Below are 25,311 nucleotides of genomic sequence, written 5' to 3'. Positions count from 1 at the left end.
TAGTTTTGTACTCCGGCGGCGACCGGGAGCCAATGGAGGGAGCGGAGAAGGGGGAGCCAATGGAGGGAGCGGAGAAGGGGGAGCCAATGGAGGGAGCGGAGAAGGGGGAGCCAATGGAGGGAGCGGAGAAGGGGGAGACGTGAGAATTTTGGCTGGTTGAAGATATTGTAATAATGTTGACCAGTTAATTGAGCTATTTAATTAAATAGCTAATAGTAATCATTGTTGTAGAGTGTTTGTTCAGTAGTGTCAAACGTAGTTTTAAACCTTTTTCATATTATGGACCATTGTTGTCTCCACCAGGCCGAAGGCATGGGGAGAGAGTATGTTTTGCACTCCGTCCGTGTGTGTGTCCGTCCTTCCGTCCGTCCGTTACCAGCTAATCTCCGGCACCGTTGGCCCGATCCATGCCAAACTTTGCACACACACTCCCTGGATGCCAACAACGAACCTCTGCCCCAAATATTCCTCAACGACCTGTTATAGCGCCACCATTTCTGTAGATTACTTGTACACATTTTATCCATACATCACACAATTCGGTATACACTATCTCCATAGCCATGTGATCATCACGGATCTGCACCATTTCCCATCTTCCATCCTGATTGGCTAAGATTGGCTTCCAAAGCTCACATGATTGGTTAACTCTCGTTAACCTTTCAGACCCAAGACTTAGAATATTTTGTTATTGTTTGATAAGATTTTGTCCACAATTCCATTCTGTATGATGTTGGTATCATAGCAGAGATAACAGGCAAGCGTTGATCAAAATAACAATTCTTCTACATTCTCTAATTGTGTAAATGAAGAAATGCAGATGTTTGAGAGAGTAAATTAATTAATTAAACCAAATTGACCCATCTTAATCCATCTGGTTTAATTTTACACTTTCAAGAGTTAAAGATCTATAAGGGTCCATTTGGTTACCAACTCTCCATCATTTAGCTGGGGACCACCTGGAACCCCCTCAAGGACCACTGGTTGAAAACCACTGGATTAGAATCGATGCAGCTGTTGCACCGCTGGACCGGTCGCCATCAGTCTGTGAATATCCACAAGATGTTGACCCCGGACGGGCCCAGGCTGACCCGCCCCAGCATGCCGTGCATGTGTGTTCTGACGGCGTACAGGAAGAGGAGCAGCGTGTGGAACAGGTTGTTCCTGTCCTCGGGGAGGCTGTACACGTGTCCGTGGTGGAGCAGCTGGTAGCGCGGCGGGTTGGCGGCGCCCTGGCGGATGCAGAGCGGCTTCTGGGGCGCCCCGTCGTCCGCCAATAAAGCTTTATTGCCCGCCGCCGGGGCGTGATCGAAGTACTGCGAGGTGAAGGTCTTTCCGTCGGGGTGCCGGGGGTGCGCTGGCAGCCGCGAGTCCATGTAGGTGCAGAAGGCGTGCGCCACGACGGCGGCATCCGTGGGCAGGTCCGTCCGCCACTGCCTCCGGCCCGTCTTGGGGTCACCGCCGCCGTTCCAGCGGAAGCAGCTCATGGAGCCGCCGTACGCCAGCTCCCGGATCCGGTCCAGCAGGTACTCCTGGTCGGCGGTGACGTCCAGGTAGCGCACCACGGCACTCAGGGTGGGCACGGAGGAGGCGTTGGCCGCGGCCGCCTGCCTCAGGGCGCCCACGGCCGTCTCTCCGATCTGGATCTCCGGGGAGCCCGTCCTGCGGAGCTGCCCGTTGACCGCATCGATCTCCTCGGCCAGCGGCGCCAGGATGGTGTCGCTGAGCCACTTGCGGAGGTTGGCGGTCCAGTCGCCGACGCGATCCGCCGACACGGGTCGACCGGCGACGCGGGACCACACCTCTGCTGCCGTCTGCCGCTTGGATCCCGCCGGGTCGGCGGTGTCGTCGTCTTTGCGGGCGGACGAGGGCGCCGCTGAGTAGCGGCAGGCCGGCTGGTACTGGAACCTCCTGAGACTCTGGGCGTTGTAGTCTCCCACCGAGCGGTTGTAGTTCCAGAAGGTGGCGGGAGGTCCGTAGGACCAAGACGTGGACTCCGGTGGACCTCCCAGCCGGCTTCTTCTTCGGTGCTGGTGGTCCTTCTCCTCCTCGGTGTGGAGGAACCGCTCCAGGGTTTCCAGGTCCTGCATGTAGTCCTCCTCGTTACCCCTGGGGGCAGGGCTGAACACGGATGGCGAGGTGGTGCGGTGGTAGCGAGCCCCGACGCCAGAGCCCTCGGCGGGGGGCCCCAGACTGCTGCTGGACCCGAGAATGCAGCTGGGATAGAGGTTGGGGCCGCTGGTAGTGGTGGTGGGGGGCCACGAGGGGCTGAAACTCGGGACGTTCTGCCCCCCCAGCATGCTGTATGACTGGAGCGTGCCCTGGAGAGGAGGAGGAGGCGGGGGGGTGGCCAGGATGCCCGAGTTCCGGAGGCCGAGCAGCGCGTGCTGTCCGGGGGTCACGGCGATGGTGGAGGGGCCCATCACAGTAGACCTGAGGCACGTCCACAAGTGCACCAGGGCGTTGAGGCTGAACACGGCGGCCAGGGCTAGTTCACCGTACCAGACGGGCCCCCGGTAAGGGGCGATAGGGTCGATAACGTCGTAACGTGGGCTCAGCAGATTCCCAGACAGTTCAGCGCAAACGATTGCGGCCAACGAGAGGTTGAGGACGGCCCACCGCGGCGCCTGCCGGTCAGCCTGCTCCTCCCTCTGCAACCTCATGGCCCTGTCGATGACCGCCCATGTGCCGTCACCGGACGGGGTGGCGGTGACCTCGTCACCATGCGGTCCTCCACACCAGTCCCTCCCCCACCAGGGGGCCCCCAGAGGGGAGCAGGAGGAGGTGGTCTGTTGTGCGTTGTTCCTCTGCATTTGGCGGCGGAGGGGAAGGTCGCTGTGGCTCCTACTCATTGTGTTATGTGGGGGGGGAAGAAGACCTGAGACGTGGAGAACTCTAGACCTGTAGTCTGGGGAGACTGGGGACTGTGTCCGTGACTATGTATTATAAACTGTATGAGTCTTGGTTGTCTCTTGTATGTGTGAGTAGTACGGGCACAAACTGGTTATGTAAGGGCATCTTCACTCCATGTCCTGAGCACAGCCTGACATCACACACCTCTTTTGTGGGATCAGGATCAAACAGCATTAGTTCCCTTTCTACAGCATCACGGTGACATCCGACCTAATAAAAGGTACGTTTCTGACACACAAACACAAACCGTTGCCGCACACGGATTTGTGCTGGTGCCGTTGCGTTTTGTTGAGAGCAGGGATTCTCAAAGTGGGGCCCGGGGACCCTCAGGGTTCGTTCCTTGAGGGGGTTTCCAAATGGACCCTTGCACGTCTGTACAGGCTAACGCTGAGTGTGTGCAAATGGAACCAAATGGACCTTTCCATTTGGTTCCATTTGCACATCCTCGTTATGGGAAACCTTGAAATTAAAATGTTTGAGAGCCAACCACTGTGGTGGAGGTAGCACCTCTAGCAAGGGTTTGTGTTTATGTGTGACATCAGACCAAAACTACACCACAACCACAAGGCGTTGTGAACTTGTAGATCTGCTATTTTCTAAACCGGGGGGTCCAAAACTGTGGTGCGTGCACCCCTTGTGGTGCACAAACATCCTGGGGTGCGTGACATGAAAAGGGTAATGGCGGTTTTATGGTGTTATTTAGCAAACGGCAAAACCCAGTAAACCACTGTTGGAAGGAAATGGAAAAATGTATCATTTTCGGGCAAATACAATTAGACTTAGCGTTGGGGGGTGCCTCAGCTATAGGTCAGGACTCGGTAACGGGGTGCACGGCCCAAACGGTTTGGGAACCTTGAAATAAATATATAAATAAAATCACACTTGTGTGAAGTGAGGGGTTTGATTGATTGATTGACTGAATTTTGTATTCACAGTGTGTAGTTAATACAAAAACTGCTACAAGGATGAAACCAGAAAAGTACTAAGACTTGTTTACATCAGGGTCCTCCATTTTCAAAGACGTACAAATATGCACTTCTATGAAAAAAAGAAAATCATCCTACAGTTAAAGAAAGAAAAAACAGTATGGAGAGAAATAAGGGGATGGGGTCTTAGACTTTTTTTTTACAGAGGCCAGTTTCGAATTGCAGCCGTCCGTATAGGGTGCTCTTTGAGAGTGGTTTTGAAGGAGTCAAGGGATTCACATCTTAATGGCTGTTGGAGGTCTGGTTGGAGGTCTGGAGCCTTGTTTTTTGTTTAAAGTGCTCAAAACAAACATTAAAAGTCATACTTGGCTGCCATATGACGTAATTTCAAAAGCCAGATGTTGGAGGGGATAGCGCCCCTAAAAAACGTATAAGAATATTGGAATATGTTTGAGGGGTGTTATCCCCTCCTTTACCCAATGTTTGTGTTTACACAAACACTCAAAGCTGGACAAACACAAACATTGAAGACGAAGTTGAGGACGCAAATTGTGATTGGCCGGAATGAGATGTTGTATGATGAATCTGTACGATATTTTGCCCCATTCTGCCCCTCTTTTCAAACAACTCAATATTTTACCAATCTTTAATTTAAATACATAAACCTGAAACTTTATTTTCAAAGTATTGTTCCAGCCAGTTTAATTTCCTTTGCCATGTAAAGACTTCTTTCAGTTCAACAGTGATGTGCACCACTTCAATACGAGACAGGCAAATAATTTTCATCTCCCAAAGTTCCATACTGGTCTGTGTCAGTTCTCCATCAGATACAGGGGGGCCAGCTATGGAACACCTATAGGCCTATAGCAATCTCATCTAATTCTACTTCATTAAATAATTTAAAACGTAAATTTAGGACCCATTTAATTGACCAGATCACTTAATTATATTTCTTTGTATTATCTCTTCTTTTCTCTAATGATGTAGATAACTAAGTATTCTAATCATGTTTTGTTTTGTTTTGTTTTTGTTTATATCATGTATTCTGGATATTCTATATTTCTTACAATGTTTCATTGTGTTTTACATATTTGTATGTTCACTGATCACTGTATTGTTTTTATACTGTGCTGAATAAATAAATACTAAATACGATGATACGATATCACGAGTGTGATTTTTGAGGGGTGCTAGCCCCAGCTTTTGTCCCCACAAAATGTCCACAACACAAACATTAAATTCCATTGACAATTGACATCTTGTCCCCACACGTCTCATATTTGCCATCGACAAAGGAGAAATTAGGTCAAATGTCCGCCAAATATGACAGGCAACAGGCAATCTGATTGGCCAGTATGAGATGATGCATGATGATGTACGATGATAAGAGCGCCCCTCACTTCACACGGGTGTGATTTATACAGCTTTCTTTTGTCCCCACACGTCTCAAGATTTGCCATTGACAATGAACGGAGAAATTAGGTCATAATACTGCTAAATATGACGTCAATTAAACATTAAACGCCATTGACATTGAAGGGAAAATGTACGTCATATGTAAACGAGCAAATCAGCTAACCAATCACAGCCGCAACAGGCATTCTGATTGGCCAGTATGAGATGATACATGATGATGTATGATGATAAGAGCTAGCGCCCCTCACTTCACACGGGTGCGATTTTTAATAGTCCAACGTGAATATCTACATTGACACGTTGTGAGTGAGCTTGTAGATTGGCTATTTTAACTACCGGTATTCAAAAATGTTTTTCAAAATAGTATAAAAAAAAGAAAGAAAAAAAGGCAAAGTAGTTTAATAGGGATAAGGGGTTTAGCATGCATGGACCAAAATAGAGCCCATAAAGTCACATCTGCAAAATGCAGAGAGGGACTCATACTCACTCCGGTACAATAGGCGGCGGTATAGCGCCTAAAATCAACCCGCTCAAAAAAAGACAAGAAAGTTTGTTTTTAGCCGTTAGCCGCCCTGTTATAGCTTCTCTTTAAATTTGTAGGAATCTTTTAGTCATATGACATTTATAGCGACGTAACATAGAAAATGAAAGCGAATAACCAAGAAGTGATTGAGTGATGTATTATTTAATGATATATATTTTGCTCGGTAAGTACTCAGACCATATGTTGTTCCGTATACAGTCAATAATGTCTGAAATATGTCGTAGTTGTTGTTGTAGCTGTTGGAGTTGGACCCTGACCATGGCTGTGTGTTGCAACATGTGTAAACTCATGACTGACTGACATGGCATTCTTTTTCAGTTCTAATCAGCCCGTACTTCTCTGCGCTCGTGAAAGCAGAAGAATGTCGAGCAGAAGAATATAAGACAAACGATCCACTAAAACCACTATGCTGTCCAATGTGTAATAAAGGTATTGTATTGATCTCATTTCTTCTCGCTGTCAAAGTTTCTGCTATCAATAATGCAGAGTAATATAGTAATCCCACCGCCCACCCCTTTCCCCCCTCACTGTTTATGTTTCTTTTCCCTTATGATGAATTCCTGTTCTGTTCTTTGGCTATATAGAAGTGTCTATTTGTACGTCTCTAAATGTTTTGATGAATTGAACAAGGTGGACCCTCTTGTAAACCAGTGTAATGCTTAATTGGGTCGTCCACTCACAGTTAGTCTTTGTATTGAGTTTGTGCTTGAAATGTACTGTAATTCTGCAAACTGTTAATTTAACAGTTAATCCATATTTCAATCAATCAATCAGAGTAATATAGTAACAATGGAATGCGGAAGGGCTCGTTCTATCTCAATGGGATAGTTCCAGCCATAGGAGCAATGTTTGGAACTATAGTAGGCACCCGCTTTGCGAGATCAAAGCGTACTGTACAATTTTACTGGGGTGTGGAACTGGTTGGACGGGCCTCACCTACTGTAACTGTAAGTATACAGAAACAACTGTATACTTGGACCACTTTAGTCTGTCTGCACGGTGCACCTATTATGTATTGCTCTTGTGAGTGACCGTTGTGAGTTTGTAGATTGGCTATTTTTGGCTAATTCTCAAGGAAGGAGCATTTTTGGGCTTTACAAACTGTTGGCTCACACAACTTTCTAATGCTTCCACCTAAACCAGTTTACATATTATGTAAACGACATGACAGCTTGTGACTGCAACTTGTTCCTGTTTGCAGATGACTCGGCACTGCTGGTCTCGGACAGGAACAAACTGCAGGTTGAAAAGGCACTCAGCTCTGAATTAGGTAGAATCTGCACCTGGCTTGATGATAACAAACTATCTTTACACCTGGGAAAAACTGAATCCATTCTCTTTGGATCAAATAGTAATCTCAGCAAGGCAGAAGGCTTCTTGGTTAGAGTGGGTGACAATATTATCACACGAAAAGATGAAATTACCTACCTAGGTTCCATCCTGAAGGCAAATCTTTCCGGTGATAAAATGGCCACCAACGTAATCAAAAAAGTCAACCAAAGAACAACATTCATAATCCTATACAGTATCTCCTCACTGGTCAACAAATACACCTTGAAGACCCTAACAGGAGCCCTCGTACAAGGTTTCTTCGACTAATACTATGCAAGTATGCATGCACCTCTTGGTACCACAGCACCAAAAAAGGCCCTTAAAACAAGGGTCCAGACTTCCCAAAACAAACTGGTCAGGCTACTACTTGGCCTCACTCCCCGAACCCACCTCACCCCTGAGCACTTTGACAGGCTGGAATAGCTTAGGGTTGACAACAGAGTACAGCATCTTGCAATGGGTCTGGTCCACAATATTTGCTCCACCACCAAGATACCCATGTACCTGTCTACTTGTCTAGATACTTCCTTAATGTTAACGAAGTCCACACCCACAACAGCAGAGGGAGTTCAACAAACCATGTACAACCCAGATTCGGCACAAACAAGGGACTAAATTAATTTCGCTCCTACCAACATTAACCCATTTTGGACTGAGGCCCATTCTAAAAATGCCTTGAAACCTAAGTTTTCTGAAAAACTTCAAATATTTATATACCAGCATCAAATATTTTTTATTTTTGAATACTGTACATACTGTACAGAACCCCAAGATGGGTTCCCGTCCAGAAGGGTTATAACACCAAAAGGGGTTCCCGCATGCGAATCCCTTGACTCCTTCAAAACCGCTCTCAAGTCAAATCAGTTTTTTTACCCACCCCCTTTTCCCCTCACTCTATTTCCCTTTTTACCTCCTTTTATGATGATGATGCTAACCGGGGGAGTGATGTATGGCTGTGTGTCTAGAATTCATGAAATGTATGTAATATCACAGTCATTCTAGCTAGGGTTAGGTTATGCTCAGCATGACTACAAATGGGCATCTTCAACATAACAGGGAAGCAGTTTTAAAAGGCAAACAAACTCAACTTATTCTTCGTTGGAGCCAGTCAGTTAGTTGTTAACTACACTCAACTCGGCACCAGGTGTTTCAAGGAATGCTACTACTCCGGAAATGCTGGAAGTGTTTTGTGTGTTTGGCAGCCTGTTAAACATACCCTTCTCCATGTTTTGTCACAGACATATTTGCCTTGGTCCACTGGTAAATGTGATTAAAATTAACTGTAAAAACAACAACAAAGGAGTAGTTGGAAAAAGCATAGTGAGCACACTGAAATAGTGCTTCTGGCTTTTAACCACATTATGTCAAATGTCTCTCACATGTAGAGTCTAGACTCTAGACCAGGGACGAAATGTAATTATAATCGTCGTGGGGGCACGCCCCCGCCCCCAGACTGGCCGAGCATGCCCAGGGGCGTGGGCAGGTGTTAGGAATGTAGAAAAACTAGAAATCCCCTAAAATCATCAAGGGGGCTCCACGTAGTCGTCGTCACTGCTCTAGACAGTGGAACGCTTCTGTCATCTTTTAAATGGGATCCTTTATCCTAATAATTTGTTCTACCAGTACCAGCTAAATGGCTCAGTGGCTCGTTGCCACTGGACTCGGATGTACATTGATTAAAAGCTAAGACAATACATACAATAAGGGTGAGTCTTTAAAAGAGGCTATGGGTCTCCTGTATCATTTCAAACCTTATCTTGTCAGTGTCTTCCTGTCATGACCTAAACAATGTGTCAATGTGGTTTTAAGAATACATTATTGTCCCATATAGGCTCTGTTGTGAGAAAAGACTGTAAGGACGAGGACTCCGGTACATCATGTATACCTTGTGGGAGGGGTACCTACATGAACGAACCCAACGGCCTGACCCAGTGTTTCCACTGCAGTTCTTGCAGTGCAGGTAAAATAGTTTTAAATAGCCATGCTTATATAATGTTGATTGAAGGTTTACTGCCAGTTAATGCACATTTCAAGTGAATGGATGGCCTGCACTTGCATACAATGTATTATTCACCAGTAAGACGTCGTGTGCATGCATCTGCCTGGGTGACGGCAGACTGCTTAATTTTCGGGTTTGATGTCAGAATGACAGGAGCGTGTGATGTCACGAGGCGTGACGGACTGACAACCCTATATGGAGATCTTATTGTGCGTTCACACGGGCAGATGAAACGATGCAAAGATGTGTTGTGAGTTGATTTGGAGCAGCTACTGTGCATGCATCATTGAGCCTTTGCAACGTCATGTCGCTGGCTTCCTTTGACGATGAATGGTAGACTGCATCGTTTATCTGCCCCGTGTGAACGCAGCATAAGGGTCTCCATGATGTCACGTGGTGTCACGAGGCGTGACCATAATATGGAGGCATGATGTTACGAGGCGTGACCATATGGAGGCGTGATATGGCCATATAGGTAGGGTAGGAGAGGGTTGTCACATTAACATTCCCATATATGGGGAAGGGCCCCTGGCGATGTAGTCTACGTCACGACTACATATATGCCCATAATATGGGCATATATGTAGATATGTAGATCATATATTATATGGAGATCCCTGATGACTTGTCACGAGGCATGCCCATATATTATGGGTGCGTGACGAATCAACGGGAAAAGCACCTTTTCATAGTACATGCAACCTGCGGTCACAATCACATTATGATTGGTGAAAACATTGTTGCATTTTGTGACGTGGCACTTATTTTCTTGATTATGATTATGTGAGGTCAACGCACTGTCCAACAAGACACAATTCTGCTATATCAGCATCAGCATTGAAAGGTGAAATGAGTAAATCTTGGTGTCTAATTTTCAGAACCAGGTTTTGTCACTGTGCAGGAATGCACATCAACAAGCAATGCAGTGTGTGGTGTTTTGGATGGACACTACTGCAAAAGCTACGACGCCGATTCAATGTGTAATCTTGCAGAGAAACACACCAAATGTGCACCTGGCCAGGGAATTAAAGCACCCGGTAAGACAGATCACATGTTTGACCATTTAGATCTACTAGGACTTACTTACTTTATTGATTAGTATTGACTGTATTTTTCATTCTTATTTAGAAATTGGATTGAAGTACCTGGATTCTTGAATTATTTTTGAATGTATTTTGTTTTGTTTTATTTTGTTTAGGCACCAGCAATACAGACACAGAGTGTGAAAACTGCCAGCAAGGCTATTATTCATTGGCTGGGCTAACGTGCGCTACTCATACTAAGTAAGTACATCATATCATGTGACATGCTGCATGCTAAAATTTATCTGTGCTATATAATTTATTGGACTATTTATTATTATAATTTTTGTAAGATATTTTTGGGGGACTTCTTTTATTTGACAGGTGACAGTAAGTAGACAGGAAAGGGGGGAGAGAGATGGGGGGGGGGGAGGACACACAGCAAAGTTTGTCGGGATCGGGACTCGAACCCTCGACACGCTGTAAAGCTGGCTTACCAGCCAAGGTGCCTGGACCGCTTAGCCACCGCCCAGGACAGACTATTTATTTTTAGTTATGGTGAAGGACCACATTGGAAACAGGTGTTTCATTACGGTTTAAGTTATATTGTGATTTTACTTGTATATCTTTTACCAAAATCTAATCTAATCAAATCATAATGTCAACTCATTGAGTTGCATTGGTGTTGTTGACCTTAAAACGCTTTTGTCCCAAGGAGACCCAACTGTACTCAAAGCTTTAGAGCTTTGAGTACTTTTTTTTCTTTCTTTTTTGCTGACATACATGAATATCTTATAATTTTGTCAAATGTAATGTCTCTCTACAATGTCCCTACGGCTTGACATTAACCCTTTGAGGCACTTCGGACAATTACATTTAATTTAATTAAAATTTCAATTGTCTTTTAGTTTTTATATTTGATTACCAGTAGGTGCAAATAAAAATCAAGCTTAACTTCAAAAGAGCACTGAAAAAATAAACTGCTAAAAATAAATAAAATAAATATTGATACATTACACAGTGTGACTTGACAGTATAAACAAACAACAGACTTTTGATAGGCAGTGTGCCTCATACTGGAGGTAGTGGTGACTCCAGGTCTTAAAATAACACCGCCTCTCTTGACATGACTGAAACACTATTCGTCTTTGTCTGATGGGACTCCCATCTTGTCGACTGGCGACTGTGGCTCAAGAGGTAGAGCAGGTCGTCCAATGATCCATGGGTCGGCGGTTCGAATCCCGGCTCCTCCTGTCTACATGTCGAAGTGTCCTTGGGCAAGACACTGAACCCCAAATTGCTCCCGATGTGCTGGTTGGTACCTTGCAATGGCTTCCGCCGCAATCGGTGTATGAATGTGTGTGTGTGAATGGGTGAATGTAATGCACCTTGGATAAAGGCGCTATATAAATGCACCATTTACCATTTACCATTTTGTCAGTGGCATCATGATTGTACCATAGGCACAATGTAAACATGCTTCATATTTGCATTGTTAAAACGTCTTAATACTTTGTAAAAAATAAAATATATATCATGAGACTGTTATAAGACGTCTGCTGTGTATTTACCACACTGCTTATTTTTATTTTGTCATAAGACATTACAAGCTATCAAAATGGTAAATTTATATAGCGCCTTTATCCAAGGCGCTTTTCATAGATGCATATAGATGCATATGTGCATTACATTCACCCATTCACACACACATTCAGACACCGATGCCGGAGGAAACCATGCAAGGTACCAACCTGCACATCAGGAGCAATTAGGGGTTCAGTGTCTTGCTCAAGGACACTTCGACACTAACTCTGGGGGAGCCCGGGTTCAAACTGGCAACCTTGTGGTTGCCATCCAGCCACTCTACCCCTGAGCCACCGCCACCCCAAGACATTGATAGCCTATATTTGAATTAAATGCACACTGGTATGGTTTAATTGGGACACTATTGTTTACCTAGCCTGGAATCCAGCCTGATTTGCTACATTTGTTAATTCGTGCTACTCAGTAATTGGTGCATTTATATAGTGCTTTTATCCCAAGCGCTTTAGATTGTGCATTACATTCACCCACTCACACACACATTCATACACCGATGGCGGAAGAAACCATGCAAGGCACCAACCTACACACCGGGAACAATTAGGAGGTTCAGCGTCTTGCTCATGGACACTTCGACACTAACTCAGTCTGCCCAGGGTCCTATTGACTCGAATTACCGGGCAGGCCAGGGAGTGACTCGAGTTTTACATTGGACAACACTGGCTAGCTATGAGTCGAAGTGTCCTTGAGCAAGACACTGAACCCCTAGCTACTCCCAATGAGCAGGTTGGTGCCTTGCACGGTTTCCTCCGCCATCGGTGTGTGAATGTATGTGTGAATGGGTGAATGTGGAATACATTGTAAAGCAATTTGGAAAAAAGCGCTATATAAATGCAGTCCATTTATCATTTGGACTGCAACCTACAGATGACATGACAGATACGAGCTATTAACTCGTGGGCTCATTATTTGGATCTTGAGAGCACCTTCCAAGTTGTGTCCACAACATGCAGATCTCGCACATGTAATTAAGTCATGGCAACAACAGACATTATATGACATTCCCACAGCTTAAAAGTATAAACAATATTAATTCACTTTAGGGCTATGTTTTGTACGTGAATGTTATGGTAGGCTAATACTGATACTGTATTTTGTAAGATCAATTGCTTGAATAGTTTGTGACATGTCATTCTAAACATGTATTTTCCAAACGTGCAGGTGTCCAGATGGCCAAATACAACGGGAAAAAGGAAACGTGACCAAAGATGTTGTCTGCAGTGACGCATCTAGAAATCATTATGCTGTACTACCATCAGTATTATTAATTACAACGCTACTTGCTTTGTTTTTAGGTTAGTGGGTTGCATGTTATCCTATCTATCTAATTCATAACATGAGTAGTGTCAAATTAATATTTGATTTGTTTTCTCAGTGTTTTTCTTGAAATCAGTCCGGCGAGAGAAGACCCTTAAACAGGTATGACTGGTAGATTTATTTAGGTGTTTTGTAAACATGCGTGTCTTACCTTTGTTTCCTCAAGCCTAGTAAGAACATATCATAACTTTGTTTCCTTAAGATAGTAAGAACATATCATACCTTTGTTTCCTTAAGCTAGTAAGAACATATCATACCTTTGTTTCCTTAAGCTAGTAAGAACATATCATAACTTTGTTTCCTTAAGCTAGTAAGAACATATCATGGCACTAAAAATAATGCAGCTGTCATGTGTGAGAGGAAGTACTACAGTAATACTCCTTGTGATTAACTATTTAAATATTCCATGACACAGTCAGTGCAGGAAGTGGGTGAGGTCACTAAGTCTAAGTGATGACAGTGTAAGTTGATTTTGGTTTTTACATAATTTACTTAACGTTAGCTAATTCTTATTAAAAAAAAATGACTACTTGTTTTCTTGTCTTTTAGAATATGGCGTAATTTGTTCGAGAAAGACGCATGGAGAGCTCAAGGACATGGTCCAACATCTTCCCCGGCAAGCTTAGCTTATGATCTGCTACAGTGAATGCTGATCGCAACTTCGCAAGTCCCCTTTTTAACAACAATAATCTGTATCAGTGCATGGATACCAAGGGTCCGTGAGAAGATAGCAGCCAGGACCAGGAGTCTGGCAGGTCACTGCCATCAACACAGCACCACCAGCAAACTGGCAATCAATCTGGGAGTCAACATACGGACATCGTTCACAAGAATATCCACACCTACTGTACCTACAGACTAAAGTAAGATGCAAGGGTGGAACCGTGGAAAGTACTGGCGAGCTAGCTAGTGTGGGGAGCTCATCCGAGGACACCATAGAGAGAGTAGAGGTAAACTACAGGGACTTCAATCCCATAGACTGCATGGTGGGACAGGGATTATACACCTGTGCCACTCTAGTGCCTGACTCCACCTTAATTTTCTAAATGGTGTATATACTTGGGGCTCCATTTTCGTCACCGCTAAACCCCTTATCCCTAAACTTCTTTGCCTTTTTTTACTATTTTGCAAAACATTTTTGAATAGTTAAAATGGCCAATCGACAAGCTCACAATGTGTCAATGTAGATTGGCTAGTTGAACTATTAAAAAATGTTTTTCAAAATAGTAAAAAAAAAGGCAAAGAAGTTCAAGGATAAGGGGTTTAGCGGTGACGAAAATGGAGCCCTTAGTGCCTTGGCACTTTATCCAAAGAGCTTTACAATGTGCATTACATTTACACGCGCGCACGTGTGTGTGTGCGCGCGCACACACACACATTCACATTCCGACAGCAGAGGAAACCATGTAAGCATTGTGTAAGGCATCAATTTGCTCATCGGAAGCTGTTACAGGTTCAGTGTCTTGCTCAAGACTTCGACAGTAACACTAGAGTTTTTTGCTACTGATAAATAATCCCATGTGGGATGGGTCAATAAATTGTCCGGACAGGGAAATAAAACATTCATTAATTTGTTTATTCGTAACACAGTGGGAGCCCGAGTGGCCGATCTACCTTCTGTTCCTATAAATACAAAAGTGCGTTTTGCCTATGCCATGGATGGACTATAGCACTACTGACCTCAATAACCTGTCACTGACTGATTTATACAGCATTGGTCTGCTAGTCGGCTCAGCAACTTGCAACAGACTAGCAATCACTGATGCTACTCAGTTATTCTTATACCAGTTGGCCGTGCGCTCCCCCGCGCCCTGCCCTGCCTCCCCGTTCCTCTGGCCGCTGCGCCCACCTCCGAGGTGAATAGTCTGGTGACACTGTTATTGCTGATAAAGTATAGTTTTAGACCTTGTGGAGGCCACTGAATCCCCCACGCCACATTTTTCCCCATACTGTACTTGTTTTCCCTTTTTTTCCCTTTGTTTATATATTACATTACAGTCATTTAGCAGACGCTTTTATCCAAAGCGACTTACAATAAGTGTATTCAACATAGGTAGGGAACAAAAACTACTAATCACCAGAAGTCTTTAGTGCATTTTCTGCAAAAACAAGCAACCAAGAGTATACCTAGCGCTAAGGTAAAAGTGCAATATATCAGCTACCTATTTCCTTAAACAGATGAGACAAAATAGCTAAATCAAATGAGCATGAGCTAAAACAATTAAGTGTATCGACTAAACAACTAAAGTGTATCGACTAAACAAGATCCAATAAACAATACAATAATATATGATGATTTCCTGACTTTATAGAAGTGTATATTTGTACGTCTCTACATGTTCTGATGAATTGAAAATGGTGGACCCTGTTGTAAACAAGTGTAATGCTTTATCATGGTGCAGTCCACAGTAACAATTTTTGTATTGAGTTGTGCTTTCGTTTGAAATGTACCCATGATTCTGCATACTGTGAATAAACATTTCAATCAATCAATCAACCTGGTGTATGTTCTGTCCAAAGAAGACGAGGACTTACTGAAATGAGAGATTTGTGTCTCCAATGAATGAGAGACTTCATTGATCCATTCCCTGGCTTAAAACCTAAAGTTGTTCTTAAAATGAGACTATAGGCCCATTTAATATCATTTTATCAATGATAATTTTTGATTGGTGCACTTGACCTGATTTATAGGCATGCTGCCACATCTTTAGTTCCTGATTAGACACTTGCCCTTCTTGATTTGCGATTTATAGGTGTGCGTGTGTGTATGTGTGTCATGTCCATTGGACTTTGTAAACTTGGCTATCTCCTGCACCTTTTCAGCTTCAGCCAGTAGATGGCACTTAAATCCCTCTATTCTTTATTATGACACTCATTCACTGCACTTTCACTTTTCCTTTATTCGCCATCATAATTCACCTTTCAGAATGTCTTGAATTCATATCTGTCTCCTAGTAAACATTGTTCCATTGAGTATCAGAAATTACAATGCTGTGAAAGTAAAAATTCTGTGGTGCCTTGAAGTGATATCTACTTTGACCTTTACTTATTGTTCCCTGCTTCTTATTTCCATGACCATCGCTATGCTAAAAGGTTCTTTATTGAAATGGATTCACAGCTTGAATGCCACAGACGAAAAACAGTCTAAGTCCACACTATTTATCCATAATGTATAAATGATAGATAAGGGGTCAGGACAACGAGGCCTTTTCGTGGAGGGGTCAGAATGAAATTTGGACTTGGAAGACTGTTTTTCGTCTGTGGTACTCATATTTATAATCAGTGTTTTTTACACTGTAGATAATTTCTACAAGTCCGTTGTCAACCAAATTGCCCATACCTACTGGTGGTGTACTGTAAAGTAAGCCTATCAAAACATTTGATATTCCCCAATATGTCACATTGTTAATGCTACAACGTTTTCACAATACAATCCTAAAACCCTTCCCTTTTTATAGAGAAAATATTAATGTTCCTCTTTTTAATGGCAGGAAGCCAGTAGTCTTGAGGCCCAATCCCGGTATTCATATTGATATATCTATAGGCTACTTCTACTCCCATCAGCACAATTAATTTGCCAGGTTTATTTCATCAGTATAAAGTAGAAGCTTACTTTTCCTTTGAAACAAGATACAATAGTAACACTTGTTAGTATATGTTCACCACACGTTTATGGGCTGTTTTGTTTACTTTTAAAGTTCCCGAACGTCTTGCTGCTGAACTATTATTGTCATGGCAGGCACTTTTTTCAGTATATGTCCTAATGGAATAATAATAATAATAATAATAAAACTCCATGAAGAGGACAAGCACCCAGTTCACCATTTCAACATTACAAGTTTACATCAGATAATCAGATATCCTATAAAAGACTGGCTGAAACTATTAGTGCAAGCTAAAGCTTCCCACTGCCAGTTACATCTTAAATAATTGTAAAAAATATATAAACTGTCAAATAACGTGTAATATAGATATAGACAGTTCCTCAGTCTCTTGAACAAAACAAAGACATCAAATAGCAGCAGAAATAAGAATACAACTTAGGGAATTGGGAGTGTATCTTCAGTCATACAAAGGGTCAGCAATCAGCATTCTTTTTTTCCACCTGTTTCCATACAGTCATACAAGTGATACTAGTGTCAGACTAAAGAATATTAAAGATGATTAAAATCATTATGCATTTATGTCACTGTATTTTTACATTTACAGTATACACTAAAGTGAGACAAAAAAAACATGTGGGTGAAATGCTTTGGGGCTGGACATTATATATAAACATTATAAAACAACTACTTTTTTTATTTATTATAATGTAGCCTATTTCGTATTTGTCTTGTGTCAAGAAAAGACACCTCTACGGGACACTAGGGTGAAAACCCTGCAACAGGTCGGTTTGGCCAAGCAGCAGGGTGGCAGTGTGGGGTTTACTCCGCCCCTGTAAGCTCCAGTAACCATAGCAAGACACCACACACACACTCCCTGTAAACTACATGACATGTGTCCAATATTTCTACTGTAGTCTACTTCCTCAGGGCTACAGGTAGACGAAATACTAGGCCTAGTTGATGACAGCGCGTAAACGGACAGGGCTCTCCAGCGGACGGCCACATATTTTATGAAATGTAAAGTTGTGCTGGCATCATGATGGAAACATTGATCTTCAACGAGGCCCTGTTGTGATAGTTACAACTTGCTTCAATCAATACCTTCTTGACTAGTTGTGTGGAGAAGCCAGAAGCGAACATGCCAATGCCCACATCAAACGGATCCATCATGGATTTAGGGTCGGAGTTGGTGAAGATTAAAGCGCACTACTGCGGGTGAGTAAACCAACGTTGTGGTTCGTTCACGGTGTCCGTAATACAGGCTATACTTTGGTATGTTGTTGTTGGAAGGCGCTTTGTTGTTAAAGCGTTCCTAACGGCGCAGTGATCACGTCAGCTGGACAAACACCTGTGGAATGGGACTGACATCACAGGTGGGGGGTGGACATGAGTTAGCATCGATATAACACGTTCCTTTCCTAGTAGGCTATCTTTTTGTTTTAGAAACTGCGCATGTTTTTTTTTAATCTGTCCAGAACCGTTAAAGCAAATTGTCACCATATAATAGCCCGCAGTTCTTTTATAGTTTCATTAAGTTAAGACACAGGACGGACGGACGGTTATAATTATAAAAGTCCATTTGATCGGTTGTTGACTTGTTGTCGGGTCGAGTAGCCTATAGCGAAGTTCCAATGATGGAGTGACACTCCTGTTTTGTGATGTGATAACGGTTTAGGGCTTTTGATTTTACAACCCCGGCCTTTGCACTCAGGTTGTGTTCCATGACCTGCACAACCCCCCCCTAATACTCTCTATGGCACAACATGAGAATCGAGTCAGGTGGATACGAATAATTTGAATGATCATTTGCATAATGCCTGAATGCCTTCAGTTTACACTTAAGTTTAGCCTACACTATAGTTTTAAAGTTAGTTTTAAAGTAGCTATAGTTTTTTAAAGTAGGCTATAGAGTTATCTAGTTTAAAGCAGCCTATGTATTCCACTAAAATTAAATATTGAGTCAAGATGTTGGGACCTAAAATAATGAATAGGCCTATATGCTACTAATTTAATGAATTACTGCTTTATGCTATACATACAATTCAGATATATTCCCCTGTATTCCTCTATATGCCAATTCTATAGATAATTAAAATATTTTCTACAGTACAGATTTCTGGCATATATAAATTATAATTTTGATCTAATCACAGTTGATCACTTCCACAAGTATATGTCCCTAAATTTGGGCCTGTTCAACTCAAATTCAGCGGTCATAGATGTACACATTACAGTAAACTGGAAGACAATACAAGTTAAACATTTATGTTAACTCGCTATTTATTGTGTGTCATCATCAGGTAGTAAATTATGCTAATTTTGGTAGCACATTTAACAAAGTTATCCCCACCACTTCAACCACCTGTTTCAAACCTGCTCAAACCACTGGAACTCTAGCATCCCTATTCTGGGGGGAACTAGTAGGCTAGGGAACTAGATGATGCTAGATTGGCTATTTTCGGTGAAGAGATTTGACGTAGAGGGATAAAAGAGCAGCAGACCAAGGTCAAGTTGACTTAAGTATAGGTTTAAGTGGTTTAATGAACTTAGTGGGTCAGAATCTGACCAGTCTCAGACTCTCAGTAGGATGAAGGTGTAGCGCTGTGGGCATATGGACACCTCACATTGTGTCATTAACCCATTTAGTCCTGACGTCGAAATTAAAAAAATGTCTTTTTAAAATGTCTTTTTTTCTGAAAAACCTCATGTTTCTGTATCAGTGGTTCTCAATATTTCATGTCAAGGACCCCAAAAGATATATGTAATTGGCCGCAGACCCTCATCTGAAAATATGTTGTTCCAGGGACCCACCAGAAGCAAAGATTTGAGTTAAAAACTGAAACTCTGAAAGAATATATTCAATGATTTGAGGCACATTTTCACGATTTGTCAAAAATAGCACTATGAGCTTGTAGATCTGCTATTTTTCAATAGCTAAAGTATAACATAATGCTATAAACACCAAAAGGGGTTCCCTCCCAAAATGGGTTGGCTTATTAGCATTGATAAACATGCAAGTTTAAATGGAACAGTTCACTCCCATTCTATATTCTGATCTCTTCTTCCCACAGAGGAATTTGTTTTAAAAGTAACATTGTTTTTCTTGCCTCATGAGTCATGGCTCCTTCTCTCTCATTTCAGGTCACATTTAGTTTGTGTTAGTTTTCAAAGGTATGAGGCTGGAACCTTTCATGTAGCCAAGGCATATTGCTATGAATGAATGACATAGTTTCTCTGATACTTCTGTTATTTATTATTATTGAGGGCAGAACTCTTTCTCAATAATACCCTGAATCTAAAGCCAAGGGGCAAGGCTAGAGGACCGTTCACAAGACCGCCTGTCTGTTGCTTAGCAACCTGGTATGGGCAGCCATATTGGTTCGACTTAAAGGAGCATTCAGTGATTTGGGTGATTTGGAAAACAACTCCGTTCCGCCCCGGTAACAAGATGTGCACACGCTCTACAGTGGGGGAAGTACAACAGACCAACAGCACGTGCACCAAGGCCCGCCCCACTCGATCATGATTGGAGCCAGGAAGGCCCCTCTCGTCCTGATTGGATGAAGGCTTTGCCACCCAAACCGAAACTAGGGTTTTTTTTTACCCCAGGGGCTCACTGGGGACAGGGAGGAACTCCTTATATGGTCAGCACACTTTATAGTAGGGAGGATTATCCAAAAAAATAAGAAAAATTAAGTGATATTTGAATTAAGTGAAATCACTGAATATACCTTTAAAGAATAGTTCAAAGGCAGCAATCATTATGGGAGAGGTGTTTCACACAGATTTTCTTAAAAAAATTATGGTCTGCAGGGGTGTTCTGTCAAGTTTACCATAATCCATTTACCGTTTATCGATCCATTCATCATGTTAGATGTTGGCTTCTCAAAATGTCTTCTCATCTTTGCCGCTGCTACTATATTATTTTGTGTGTGAGCAATATTGAATACATTTTCAGTCAAATGTATCGAAACCTAAGCGACATTTAGAACCTATCACTGATTAATCTTGCTCGTGTCGATTGATTCACTTAATTGTTTCCCCGGCGTTCATGAACTGTGCAGTCCCCTTAAAGGAGAATTCCATACTAGAAGGCTTTTTTACCTTTCTTTGTAGTTGTTACGTCCCCACCAAAGAGGTCCAGGTGTTATTTTGTGCAAAAGCTCCTTATTGGCTATTTCCCCTACCATAAGCCCTCAATGGAAAATAAGCGAATTAGCACAACACCCCATAGCCCCATTCAATTCAATGCAATTCATTTAGGGCTTATGGTAGGGGAAATAGCCAATACGGAGCTTTTGCACAAAATAACACCTGGACCTCTTTGGTGGGTACGTAACAACTACAAAGAAAGGTAAGAAAGCCTTTTAGTATGGAATTCTCCTTTAACATGGCGTCATGAGAGTTATGTCATTTAAATGAAGTCACTCCTGCACAGACACCATTTGTCTAATAAAGTTGTTGAATTCAGTTTGAGTTGGCGACTTGGCGTGAAGTATAACGTTCTCTCTGTTCACATCTCTGGTATAGAAAAAGCCTTAACTGTATTCTAAAAGGACAGATCAAAAATAAATAAAACGGTATAAAATAGTCCTTTGAAATAATTGTGATATTGATTTGAAATCATATCACCCAGCCCATTCCTATGTTCCAATAGTTTAATACAAGACAATGAATGTATTAATTGTCCAGAAGGAACTTATTCTGTAAAGGCCAGCTCAGAAGACATGCTGTATGTGATACGTACTGCACTACAACTGCTTCTATAGTATAACAGTAATAAGGTCTCCTCAGGGGAGCATTCACCCATTTAGGCCTGACCTTTCACGATTTTTCAAAAATAGCAGACCTACAAGCTCGTAGCGCGCCACTCGGTGGCGCGCTATGAGCTTGTAGGTCTGCTATTTTTCAATAGCTAAATTATAACATAATGTTTAAAACACCAAAAGGGGTTCCCGCCCAAAATGGCCAAAGGTGATATAGGGCATGCACATCCACTCTAGCCCAGGTTCTGGACAAATGACAGTACAGGAGAAAGAAATAGAGTCCGCAACACTGATAAGGGAAAACTCAGCTGGACTGGTGTATTAACCCATTTAGACCTGAGAAAAGATTCTACAAATGCCTTCTAAATCCTGACAGTTTTCTGAAAAAAAACATGTTTCTATGTCAGTCGTTCTCAAACATTTTCATGTCAAGGACCCCCCAAAAATATATGTAATTGGCCGCCGACCCCCATCTGAAAATATGTTGTCCAGGGACCCCCCAGAAGCAAGGATTTGAGTTAAAAATGTTTGCTGTGAACGGATATATATTCAAAGATTTGCACCACATATTTTTCAATATAGCTCATAGCGCGGCACTGAGTGCCACGCTATGAGCTTGTAGATCTGCTATTTTTCAATAGCTAAAGTATATCATAATGCTTAAAACACCAAAAGGGGTTCCCGCCCAGAATGGCTTAATTCAACGTTTCGATCACTGGGATCTTCTTCAGGAATGAGGAAGACCAGTGCTGCAGACTCTATTTCTTTCTCCAGCAGTAGCATGTCCCCCAGCACAGATCAATAGGTTAATGGGATGAATATCATGACAACCAACCACAGAAGCATCCATCAAAATACTCTGCACAACCTCACTAACCATTAAGGTCCTTAATAGGGCTGTTTATTCTCAGATCCTATCATCCTGTGACAAATTACTCCGTTTATTTCATGCAGATTCATTTTAGGCTTTCTCCTCAAATGATCAGGTGAGGTACCTGGTTAGATGACTTAATGTGATTATTCTGTTAACCCATGTTGGGCGGGAACCCCTTTTGGTGTTTTAACTAAGCATTATGTTATACTTTAGCTATTGAAAAATAGCAGATCTACAAGCTCATAGCGCGCCACCGAGTGGCGCGCTATGAACTTGCAGATCTGCTATTTTTGAAAAATCGTGAAAATGTGGCACAAATATTTGAATATAATATTCTTTCAGAAGACTTTTTATTTATTTCGACGTCAGGCCTGAATGGGTTAATGGGGAAATGCAGCATTGTCAAGTGCAGCAACAGGAATGGCCAGCCATCTACTGTATCTATTTAACAATATATGATGGTCAATATATTGGGAAAGAATTCACTTTTTTTGATGGATGGATGGATGGACTAGGTTGGTCCTTGCTTGGTTAATAAGATCGATCCAAATTATGAATTTGTATGGTTGGATGACTCTGAGAAACTGAAACGTCTATTTCAAAATGACATCTTTTGGTCAATGAGGAGGAGGGCCATTTGCATTATGTTATGCTTTAGCTATTAAATGGTAAATGGTGCATTTATATAGTGCTTTTGTCCAAGGCGCTTTACATAGATGCATTACCCATTACATTCACCCATTCACACACACATTCATACACCGATTGCGGCGGAAGCCATGCAAGGTACCAACCAGCACATCGGGAGCAATTTGGGGTTCAGTGTCTTGCCCAAGGACACTTCGACATGTAGACAGGAGGAGCCGGGATTCGAACCGCCAAAAAATTGAAAAATAGCAGATCTACAAGCTCGTAGCGCGCCACTCGGTGGCGCGCTACGAGCTTGTACAGGTAGGTCTGCTATTTTTGAAAAATAGAAGAACGACTGACATAGAAACATAGCTTTTTCAGAAAACTGTCAGGATGTAGAAGACATTTTTAGAATCTGATCTCAGGTCAAAATGGGTTAATAATGCAAGATGCAATATGAACAAGAAGGACTGTAATGTCAGTTGTTTTCAATGTATTCTGTTAAATGTGTCATATAATCCCATATGGGATGGGCCAAAGTGGCATCATGACACGAACATAAATGTCATTCATTCATTCATTCATGCTTGTGTTCTTGTAAATGGCCAATCCCTCTGTATGCCGAACGCCCTCAAGTAGGCTACAGTGTGTACAGTACACTCAGAAAATTGTGGGCAAGGTCCACCTATTGTAAGGAACGCACTGAGATCTTTATGTTTCAGAGAGTTGTTTGGGGGGGGAGATGTGACTTGTCAGGGAGTGTGTGTGTGTGTGTGTGTGTGTGTGTGTGTGTGTGTGTGTGTGTGTGTGTGTGTGTGTGTGTGTGTGTGTGTGTGTGTGTGTGTGTGTGTGTGTGTGTGTGTGTGTGTGTGTGTGTGTGTGTGTGTGTGTGTGTGTGTGTGTGTGTGTGTGTGTGTGTGTGTGTGCGCGTGCGTGCGTGCGTGTCAACATGGTACACCTAAATGGATCTTACAACTATGAACATTATGGAATTGATTAGCTCTGATTTATCAGTACAACTAGGGCACTAGGGTGGTACATTTTTTGAGTGGTGTAAACCACTCCTACAACTGGCTTTTTTGTGCAGAAAAAATGAGCATGGTTGCTATGTTCACCCTGTTGTAATGACGTAATGAAATCACACCCGGGTGAACAGGGTGAACATAGCAACCATGCTCATTTTTTCTGCACAAACAAAGCCAGGTAATGAAATCACACCCGGGTGTGATTTCATTACGTCAGACATGATTTCATTACGTCAGACAGACCTTACACCACTCAGTTCACACGGGTGTGATTTTATTATTGTATAAACAGGATACCAGCGGAAAAGGGACTGCTGCTTTAGTGCTTGGATCCAATAAAAATATATTGAGATTTGAGTAATTTTCCATGGGTCTTTTTTATTATAATAATGTTAATAATGAAAATATCCGAATACACTGACACCACGCTAGACAGGAACGCCCAAAAACGTCACATCCGGGGTAAGAATTTACCCCGGAATTTTTTGTTTTGAAAATGCCGCAAATTGCATTGCAGTGAACGAGCGAAAATCACAACTTCCCCCGTTTGTGGGCGGAGTCACAGTTTGAGGCGCTGTTTACGCGCCGTGGTGTCAGTGTATATATTCGATAGCCGGGCAAATTTTTAAGACTAATATTAAATTTTAATTTCGGAGGAATGTTATACTGTACATAGGGCACACTTTGTTCACCCCTGGGCTCATTTAGCAAAAGCGACAAGTTCTGTTAATATTTTCTTTTTTTCGGGGGGGCTTTTCTGCCTTTATTGATAGATACAAGTAAAGAATGCCACTAGGAAAGAGGGAGAGAGCGACAGGGAAAGACACACAGTAAAGGTTGTCATGAACGGGACTCGAACACGCAACACGCTGTCAGGCCAGAGCCTATATGTGGCATGCGCCTGGACCACTTGGCCAGCGGGCACCCCAAGCAACAAGTTCTGTTGTATTCGTTTTAATCCTTGTACTAAATTCATACTTTGTCTTGCGACTTAGTCATATTTTTGGTCATATGACTGCTTGCTGAACACGGTTAGGCTTTATGATGTAGTTTAGTACTTTAAGTCAAAATTAGCCGTTAGCTATAACCTTAAAGAGACAGTATGTAGGCAGGTATTTAAAGGAAGATATAAAAAGAAGGGCTCTTTGGACCAGGCCAAGATGCAGCACTGGCCACATTATGTACAGTATGTGTGCAAACTGTGCATTCCGGAACGCATACAGTGCACACGCACTCATGCATTAGTGTAGTAGAATGTGTGTGTGTGTGTGTGTGTGTGAATTCATCCAGTGTCAGGCCCATGTGTCGGTGTGTCAAGGGAGTGGCAGTGGGCTGACTGT

At 42.6% G+C, this 25,311-nt stretch overlaps 3 protein-coding genes across 5 annotated transcripts in view; 2 read left to right on the top strand and 1 right to left on the bottom strand.

Moving 5' to 3' along the window:
- Positions 1-1,040: 1,040 nt before the first annotated feature.
- On the bottom strand, positions 1,041-2,852 carry LOC306931841 (transmembrane protein 209-like; the record flags this gene model as incomplete). The annotated part of the gene is made up of 1 exon (XM_079513484.1): positions 1,041-2,852. One exon carries the CDS (start codon positions 2,850-2,852, stop codon positions 1,041-1,043), a length of 1,812 nt encoding a protein of 603 aa, XP_079369610.1.
- Positions 2,853-5,775: 2,923 nt separating this feature from the next.
- On the top strand, positions 5,776-16,249 carry LOC306913838 (tumor necrosis factor receptor superfamily member 14-like). Its single transcript, XM_079490648.1, has 9 exons — positions 5,776-5,962; positions 6,118-6,228; positions 8,963-9,091; positions 10,009-10,167; positions 10,329-10,413; positions 12,916-13,049; positions 13,130-13,173; positions 13,487-13,532; positions 13,621-16,249. The coding sequence occupies exons 1-8, from the start codon at positions 5,932-5,934 to the stop codon at positions 13,523-13,525; spliced, it is 732 nt and encodes a 243-aa protein (XP_079346774.1). The 5' UTR covers positions 5,776-5,931; the 3' UTR covers positions 13,526-13,532; positions 13,621-16,249.
- Positions 16,250-17,472: 1,223 nt separating this feature from the next.
- Positions 17,473-25,311, top strand: part of prkcz (protein kinase C, zeta) — a 273,129-nt gene continuing 265,290 nt past the window's right edge. For all 3 annotated transcript variants that reach the window (XM_079523572.1, XM_079523571.1, XM_079523570.1), the window contains exon 1: positions 17,473-17,891. In XM_079523572.1, the coding sequence (XP_079379698.1) occupies positions 17,815-17,891 (77 nt within the window). In that variant the 5' untranslated portion in view covers positions 17,473-17,814. The remainder of the gene's footprint in view (positions 17,892-25,311) is intronic.

Source organism: Electrona antarctica (genome assembly GCF_951216825.1).
Source record: "Electrona antarctica genome assembly, chromosome: 2".
NCBI lineage: Eukaryota > Metazoa > Chordata > Actinopteri > Myctophiformes > Myctophidae > Electrona > Electrona antarctica.
This window is presented reverse-complemented; position numbering and strand designations above follow the sequence as displayed.